At 58.9% G+C, this 9345-nt stretch overlaps 1 protein-coding gene across 1 annotated transcript in view; it reads left to right on the top strand.

Moving 5' to 3' along the window:
* Positions 1-9345, top strand: part of CELSR2 (cadherin, EGF LAG seven-pass G-type receptor 2) — a gene marked incomplete at both ends in the record, with an annotated part of 22100 nt that overhangs the window by 568 nt on the left and 12187 nt on the right. The window contains 2 exon segments of the mRNA XM_010831029.1: positions 8-2728; positions 7764-8411. Coding sequence (XP_010829331.1) covers positions 8-2728; positions 7764-8411 — 3369 coding nt within the window.

The raw sequence follows: 9345 nt of genomic DNA, 5'->3' as shown, positions 1-9345 counted from the left end.
CCAGCAGGTACTCCTGTGGCATCTCTGCGGGCCATTGACCCAGATGAGGGTGAGTCAGGTCGACTGGAGTACACTATGGATGCCCTCTTCGATAGCCGCTCCAACCACTTCTTCTCCCTGGACCCAATCACTGGTGCGGTCACCACAGCCGAGGAGCTGGATCGTGAGACCAAGAGCACGCACGTCTTCAGGGTCACGGCGCAGGACCATGGCATGCCCCGACGCAGTGCCCTGGCCACGCTCACCATCTTGGTGACTGACACCAATGATCACGACCCTGTGTTTGAGCAGCAAGAGTACAAGGAGAGCCTCCGGGAAAACCTGGAAGTCGGCTATGAGGTGCTTACCGTCAGAGCCACAGATGGTGACGCCCCTCCCAATGCCAATATTCTATACCGCCTGCTGGAGGGGTCTGGGGGCAGCCCCTCTGAAGTCTTTGAGATTGACCCTCGCTCTGGGGTCATCCGAACCCGAGGCCCCGTGGATCGGGAAGAGGTGGAATCCTACCAGTTGACTGTGGAAGCAAGTGACCAGGGTCGGGACCCTGGTCCACGCACTGCCACAGCTGCCATTTTCCTGTCGGTGGAAGATGATAATGACAATGCCCCCCAGTTTAGTGAGAAGCGCTACGTGGTCCAGGTGCGGGAGGATGTGGCCCCAGGAGCTCCGGTCCTCCGGGTCACAGCCTCAGATAGAGACAAGGGCAGCAATGCTCTGGTGCACTACAGCATCATGAGTGGCAATGCTCGGGGACAGTTTTACTTAGATGCCCAGACTGGGGCTCTGGACGTGGTGAGCCCTCTTGACTATGAGACGACCAAGGAATACACCCTACGGGTTCGGGCACAGGACGGTGGCCGCCCCCCTCTCTCCAACGTCTCCGGCTTGGTGACAGTGCAGGTCTTGGATATCAATGACAATGCTCCCATCTTTGTCAGCACCCCCTTCCAGGCTACTGTTCTGGAGAGTGTCCCCTTAGGCTACCTGGTCCTCCATGTCCAGGCCATTGATGCTGATGCGGGTGACAATGCCCGCCTAGAATACCGCCTTGCAGGGGTTGGACACGACTTTCCCTTCACCATCAACAATGGCACAGGCTGGATCTCTGTGGCAGCTGAGCTGGACCGGGAAGAGGTTGATTTCTACAGCTTTGGAGTAGAAGCCCGTGACCATGGCACCCCAGCACTCACTGCCTCGGCCAGTGTCAGTGTGACCATCCTGGATGTCAACGACAACAACCCAACCTTCACCCAACCAGAGTACACAGTACGGCTCAATGAGGATGCAGCTGTGGGCACCAGCGTGGTGACGGTGTCGGCCGTGGACCGAGATGCCCACAGCGTCATCACCTACCAGATCACCAGCGGCAACACCCGAAACCGCTTCTCCATCACCAGCCAGAGTGGTGGGGGGCTGGTGTCCCTCGCCCTGCCATTGGACTACAAACTTGAGCGGCAGTATGTGCTGGCTGTTACTGCCTCCGATGGCACGAGGCAGGACACGGCACAAGTGGTGGTGAATGTCACCGATGCCAATACCCACCGCCCTGTCTTTCAGAGCTCCCACTACACGGTGAATATTAATGAGGACCGGCCAGCAGGCACCACAGTGGTGCTCATCAGTGCCACAGATGAGGACACGGGTGAGAATGCCCGCATCACCTACTTTATGGAGGACAGCATCCCCCAGTTCCGCATCGATGCGGACACAGGGGCTGTCACCACCCAGGCTGAGCTGGATTATGAGGACCAGGTATCCTACACGCTGGCCATCACTGCCCGGGACAATGGCATTCCCCAGAAGTCCGACACCACCTACCTGGAGATCCTGGTGAATGACGTGAATGACAATGCCCCTCAGTTTCTGCGGGACTCCTACCAGGGCAGTGTCTACGAGGACGTGCCCCCCTTCACCAGTGTTCTGCAGATCTCAGCCACTGATCGTGACTCTGGCCTTAACGGCAGGGTCTTCTACACCTTCCAAGGGGGCGATGATGGAGACGGGGACTTTATCGTAGAGTCCACATCAGGCATTGTGCGAACACTGCGGAGGCTGGACCGTGAGAATGTGGCCCAGTACGTCTTGCGGGCATATGCAGTGGACAAGGGGATGCCTCCAGCCCGCATGCCCATGGACGTGACAGTCACAGTGTTGGATGTAAATGATAACCCACCTGTTTTTGAGCAGGATGAGTTTGATGTGTTTGTGGAAGAGAACAGTCCCATTGGGCTGGCAGTGGCCCGGGTCACAGCCACTGACCCTGACGAAGGCACCAATGCTCAGATCATGTACCAGATCGTGGAGGGCAACATCCCTGAGGTCTTCCAACTGGACATCTTCTCCGGAGAGTTGACCGCTCTGGTGGACTTGGACTACGAGGACCGGCCTGAATATGTCCTGGTCATCCAGGCCACGTCGGCTCCACTGGTGAGCCGAGCTACAGTGCACGTCCGCCTGCTTGACCGCAACGACAACCCACCAGTGCTGGGCAACTTCGAGATCCTTTTCAACAACTATGTCACCAATCGATCAAGCAGCTTCCCAGGGGGTGCCATTGGCCGGGTGCCTGCCCACGACCCTGACATCTCAGACAGCCTGACTTACAGCTTTGAGCGGGGGAATGAACTCAGCCTGGTCCTCCTCAACGCGTCCACAGGCGAGCTGAGGCTGAGTCGGGCGCTGGACAACAACCGACCTCTGGAGGCTGTCATGAGCGTGCTGGTGTCAGGTAAGGAAGGGCCCAGGCGACACTGGGGTGGAGTTGGCCCTCGGGGGAGGGCCTGGGCGGCCTTCTGAGGAGGAGCTGCTGACCCATCTCTCTACCTGGGACTGGCCCAGCATTTGAGGGATGCAAAGCAGCTGGGGACAGAACCCGAGGAATCCTGGCAGCTGTGTGGGCCCTGCCTGCCACCCCAGGCTGGGCCGGGCTGCTTCGGTCGGCTGCCCCCTGCCTACCAGCCTGTGACGTGGTGGGGGAAGTGTCATGAGGCTGTCTTCTCTGTGGCTGCTGAGAATTATGGAAAAAGGCTCTGGGGTCCAAGAGAGGTGGGGCAGGATGGAGGGGACTGTGGCCCAGAGCAGCGAGCCACCCCTTCACGCCCGCCTGCCGCCTGCCCGCCAGCACGTCCCTGTGATCTCACACAGCCTCGGACAGAGCCGAGACTGTGGGGGCACAGGGTTGCCCCCACAGGGTCAGGACCCTGCGGTTGGGCCCCTTCTGGCTCCCGGCTGAGCCACAGACCAGCTGAGGGGGACTTTGTCTAGGACATTCTTTTCCCTCCAGGCAGAAAGAGCTTGGCCTGGCTTTCCCCTTCAGAGCTCCCACAGGAAGTGAGGCTGGAGCTCATTGTCTCTGTCCAAACAGACCCCACTGTCAGAGGTGGTGGTTCGGGGTCCGGCTTGGGGGAGGGGCTGCAGCAGAGCCAGGGGCAGGCCATGGCACTCCTGGGCCCCCTGCCTCCCCGCGGCCTGGCTCTTCTTAGACGCCAGGCCTTCCCACGGCCCGTGAGAGCCTGGGCTCAGGGGATGGGCTGTGGGGACCATGGTGAGCCAGGGCGCTAGTGGCCTCTGAGGGCAGAGCCCCCGGATCCAGTGGCAAGAGAACAGAATCCTGGGGCGTGGGAGCCTGGCCGGGACCCAGGCCGGGCATTCCAGCTGCTTGGCCAAGCGCTCAGCCTGCAGACTCCTGGACAGAAGGGCTGGGGGAGGAGAGTCGGGGCTGGGCGGTGGGCAACATTCTGTCTCTTCTGTCGGGAGCAGGGAGTGGACAACAGTGGCAGCAAGGAGGGAGCCCCTTCCCTGAGCCTGGGAACAGCTGGGGCCCTTGTGAGGACTGACTGTTAGCTGTGCCTGGGGATGGGTGGGTCAGGGCACCCTCACTCAGACACATAGAGAGGGGAGAAAGAGCCGCCTGGCGAGCCTCACTTCTACCCCAAGGAGTCCGGGCCAGAAGAGGAGTGAGGCATGCAAGACACAGGGCGTGGCTTCAGACCCCTCCCCATTCATAGTCCTTTTGGGACAGATAACTCCCTTCCCCAATCCTCAGGTGGCCACTGGAGCCAGGGCACGTGAGCTTTTAGAGGTCATGGACAGGCTCAATGCCTCTGGAAGCTTCAGTTCCTCCTTAGTGGGAGGAGGTGGGGGCTGGAGCTCTGCTATCTCATGTCCTTCTCTGTGCTGGGAAGCAGTGGGGAGGGCCGGAAGGGAAGGGCCTCTCCCTCCTGCCTGCCCCAGTCCACCCTAGGTGACCGAGGGACGTGGGCAGAGGAGGCCCCACCCAGCCTTCGCGCTCCTACCCATGCAGACCCCCAGACCTTGGTTCCCCTAGAATAGAGGGGGAGGCCTCGGCCAGCCCTCCAGCCCAGCCCCACCCTTTCCCCTCGGCCCTGACCCTTGGAGGCAGTCACCACGGCAACCCCAAAGTCCAGGGGGCTGGGGCGAGGGGGATCAGCTCCTGCTGCCCTTTGTTTCCCTCTCTTGCTCTTTGTCTCTTCTTTCTTTCCCGCGTCTGCCCTTGGGGGCCTTTCTGCACTGTCTCCTCCGTGGTCCTCTCCCCATCTCCTGTGTGACTCTCCTCCTTTCCCAGTTTCTCCGCTGCTGGCTCTTTTCCTGGGCCTTTGTTTTCCCTTGTTTGGTCTCTGTGTTTTTGCCTCTCTGATTTCCCCCTCTCTTGTTCCCTGGGACTTCAGCTGCCCCAGCATGGGCCGGGTGGCTCTCCTGAGGCCCGAATTCTCCTAACTCTGCCTCTCCTGAACTCTGCTTGGACACACAGGAGTGCCCGTCCATGGCCTACAACTCCCACTAGTGCATCTGCCAGGGGAAGGGAGGCTTGGCGTCTAATTCTGCCCCAGTCTGGGACTTGACACTTTTTCAGGTGTGGCAGGCGAGGTTCTTGTCACAGATGGTGTTTCCTGGGGTCAGGGCCCATCCCCACCGTCTTCTGCCCAGGAGGATGGCTCAGGCTATGCACCCCCCACCCCGGTTCCTACCGTTGCCTTTGCACCTGAAGGGTGACCCAGGTCAAGGCAGAAGAAAGGAACAAAGAGGAAGGAGAGAGCGGTCCATTGACTGCTGGGATGGGGACAATAGCAGAGGGGGCAGGTGGCCACAGATGGTGGGCCAGATGGGAAGCAACAGACACACTGGGTGAGGGGTGCAGGCGGGGACTGGGCTGGCGGAGGGGCAACATGGGGAGGGGCGTGCGTTCCCAGGGCTGACGGTGGAGAGGTTTCTCTTGCCTGCCCCGCCCCTCCCTGGCCAGTTAGGAGGACTCTGTGTGGACTCTGGGCTCCTTCCTGCCCAGAGGGACTCTCACACCAAGGAATCACTGGGCACCAGGTACACGAGGGCCCTGGGCTGGCTCCAGAACTAAGTGCAGGGGGCTCTGAAAGAGGGAGGAAAGTCGAGCCTGAAGTCATAAATCTGGGCAGGCTCCCTGGAAAAGGTGAGTTTAGGGTGGGCTAGGAAACTAGGGGGAGTGGGGCTGGCGGCTGGATAGTCCAGGTAGGAAGGAACAGCTTGTTCAGCAGCAGTCAAGAAAAGGAGGAGCAGAGGTGAGTGATGACAACAGGCTTGCTGGTGAGAGCAAGCGGGCGGCACATTCTCAAGCAGTGAGGCTGGAGGGCAGGTGGGCAGGGGGCCGAGGACACGGCTCAGATGTGTGTCTGGCTTCAGCCTTCCTAGCTGCCGGCGCAGTCAGCCACCTCAAGGTGCTATGACACAGAAGCAGAAGAATCTATTCCCAGATCCCTTTCCTACACCCGTGAGTGTGCGCATGCATGCTTGGTTGCTAATCATGCCCAAATCTTTTCGACCCTATGGACTGTAGCCTGCCAGGCTCCTCTGTCCATGGGATTCTCCAGGCAAGAATCCTGGAGTGGCTTGACATGCTCTTCTCCAAAGGATCTTCCCAACCCAGGGATCAAACCCTCATTTTGTACATTACAGGTAGATTCTTTACCAACTGAGCCACCATGGAAGCCCTTTCCTACCTCTGTCCCACCTGAGAAACACTAACTCCTGCCCCATTCCTGCTAGGATGTCCTTTTAAATAACTACTTGGGCCTCCCTGCTGTGTTTTAAAGACCATTTCTTCATTATGGAGATCAAATAGATTCTCATGAACATCCGACTGAACACTTACTATGCATAGAACGTTGTAGTAAATAAACAATATCGCTTATAGCCCAACCAAGCCATTTCCCTCACCGCTTGGCCTCCAGCTTTCATTTTGAGATGAAGAAAATCCATTGCCACGTATTTGTGCATTCAGGTGTGCCCGGTATTTCTGGGCTTAGTGTGTGTGGGTGGGGTGAGACACCAGAGTGTTAGTACTTAGCTGTTTATAAGTGAGTGTGTGGCCCGGGGGTGTGGCAGGCACTGGATTTAATGCCATGAGCCAAGTGGGTGATGAGTAGCTGGAAGTCTAGGCCCAAAGGAGATGTCAGCTCAGTGGGGCTCTGTCTGGGGCTCAGGGTGGACAGCTACCCAGGCTTTTCCATCTCTGGCCCCCAGAACCCCACAACATCAGGGCAGTGGGTGGTGCTGCCACTGGTAAGGTGGCTCAGCTAGATTTCCTGGGGTAGGGCCCCCCGGGCTACCCTCAGCAACTCAGAGAGTTGGGCGGGAAGAATGCTTTGTGTGGGGCGTTGCTATGGGGATAGCGGGCCTGCGCCCAAGCAGCCACCGGGCTTAGTAGGAGGGGGACTGGGTGGCCCACTGACCCAGTTCACCCTCCATTCTCTACTGCAATGAGGGAGGGGGAACACAGCCAGGGTCAGGGTTGTAATAGTGTTGAGATGAGAAGGCAATGGCACCCCACTCCAGTACTCTTGCCTGGAAAATCTCATGGATGGAGGAGCCTGGTAGGCTTCAGTCCATGTGGTCGCTAAGAGTCAGACACGACTGAGCGACTTCACTTTCACTTTTCACTTTCATGCATTGGAGAAGGAAATGGCAACCCACTCCAGTGTTCTTGCCTGGAGAATCCCAGGGACAGGGGAGCCTGGTGGGCTGCCGTCTATGGGTTCACACACCGTCTATGGGTTCACACAGAGTCAGACACGACTGAAGCGACTTAGCAGTAGCATGGTGCTCTGGGCCCTCTAGGGAGGTAAGAAAAAGGCAAAATAAGATCCTCGTGCAGGGAAGCACCTGGTCTGGTATTGATATAAGGGAGCAGACCCGTCCGTGGCTTGGGGCAGGGAAAGATACACAAACGTTAAAAGATGTGTCCGTGCTTTCCAACGGGCTTCCCTGGTGGCTCAGACCACCAAGAATCCACCTGCAATGCAGTAGACCTGGGTTCAATCCCTGGGTGGGGAAGATCCCCTGGAGAAGACAATGGCAACCCACTCCAGTATTCTTGCCTAGGAAATCCCACGGACAGGGGAGCCTAGTGGGCTACAGTCTGTGGGGTTGCAAAGAGTTGACAGGACCCAGTAATTAACACACACACATGCTTTGCAACAGAGGGTTCTGGAAAGTATGCAAAGAGAACTTCTGGAAATCAATCCCCCTGAGTGCTGCTGGGGGCTGAGCCCTCCTGGAGTGACTCTCCCTCAGGTGAGGCATACATCGTCCTAAGGGCTCCTTTATGCCAGTTAGAAAAGGAGAGCCTTTCCTGGCAACTGGGCAGTGCAGGAGTGTGCGAGCAGGGTTCCCGCCCACACTCATGCCCTCCTCCGGGTGCTCCTACCCGGAGCCAGATCTATGGCTTGGGACCCCTGCCCTCCCTGGGTGCTGACCGTCTGGCCTCCCCACAGACGGCGTGCACAGCGTGACCGCTCAGTGCTCCCTACGCGTCACCATCATCACCGACGAGATGCTCACGCACAGCATCACGGTGCGCCTGGAAGACATGTCGCCCGAGCGCTTCCTGTCGCCCCTACTGGGTCTTTTCATCCAGGCTGTGGCCGCCACGCTGGCCACACCCCCAGACCACGTGGTGATCTTCAACGTGCAGCGGGACACCGATGCCCCAGGCAGCCACATCCTCAACGTGAGCCTGTCGGTGGGCCAGCCGCCGGGGCCCGGGGGCGGGCCACCCTTCCTGCCCTCCGAGGACCTGCAGGAGCGCCTGTATCTCAACCGCAGCCTGCTCACGGCCATCTCCGCACAGCGCGTACTGCCCTTCGACGACAATATCTGCCTGCGTGAGCCCTGCGAGAACTACATGCGCTGCGTGTCCGTGCTCCGCTTTGACTCCTCCGCGCCCTTCATCGCCTCCTCCTCCGTGCTCTTCCGGCCCATCCACCCGGTCGGGGGACTGCGCTGCCGCTGCCCGCCTGGCTTCACCGGCGACTACTGCGAGACCGAGGTGGACCTCTGCTACTCACGGCCCTGCGGCCCCCACGGACACTGCCGCAGCCGCGAGGGCGGCTACACCTGTCTCTGCCGTGACGGCTACACCGGTGAGCCCTCGCGGAGGGAGGGAGGGGAAGGCCTGGGGGCGGCCCTGGTCGGGATTAAGGCCGCAGCACTAGCACAATCAAGCTAAGAACCCGGTAACCTCCTTCCTCTCCTGAGGGAATGTACAGGGTACACTGGCCATTCACAAGTCCCCCTTCCTCTTTCACAATCACCTTTGAGAAAGGAAGAGGGGAGCCTTGTTTCTCTGTCTCCAACCCGCGCCCACCCCCAGATGGTGTAACTGAGGTCAGCGCTGGCCCTGGGGCCAGTCTGCTTGCATTTGTATCCCAGCTTTGACAAGAGCAGCTGGGTGACCTTGGGCAAGTTACTTAACCGCTCTATGGGGTAGAATTTTTAAATGGGTGATGAATCTACTCCCTTGACAAGGTTGAATTTAATTTAATACAGCTCTTACCCGTACTGAATTTAATACGGGTAAGAGCTGGCCTGTGGGAAGTGCTGGCTGTGATTTAAGGAAATACTGAATGAGATCAGGTGACTTGCCCCAGGTCTCACCTGGATTTGACGTGAGGCTGGGCCTAGTACATGCACTCTCCCAACTGATGAGTGAGTTGCCTTTCAGAGCCGCAGCGGGTGCTTTTCTCCTCAGGTGTTGAGGGGAGGCGCAGAAGAGCTGGGGAGACTGGTGGGGTTCAGGTGTGGGGATGGGAACTTTCAGATCATCGCACCTGTGTGACCTGGAGCTCCACCCTTGCCCAGGTGTGTAAAGCAGGGCCTGACCAAGAGGCCTGTTGGCCTATCTCCAGGGGTCTTTACATATCCTGTCCCCAGACTCTCCCTGGGATCTCGCTGCCTCTGCTTCGGCTCCAGACCCTTCCCTGCAGCCTTCTGCTTTCCCTCAGGACATCCCCTGCTCTCCATGCCTTTCCTTCCCGGGGGCCGTAGGCCTTGCTCCCTCTCCCCCAGAGCCATGCC

This window comes from Bison bison, unplaced genomic scaffold (assembly GCF_000754665.1).
Source record: "Bison bison bison isolate TAMUID 2011002044 unplaced genomic scaffold, Bison_UMD1.0 scf7180017864519, whole genome shotgun sequence".
Lineage (NCBI taxonomy): Eukaryota > Metazoa > Chordata > Mammalia > Artiodactyla > Bovidae > Bison > Bison bison.
The sequence above is the reverse complement of the archived record's forward strand: the minus strand, read 5'-3'. Positions and strand labels throughout refer to the sequence as shown.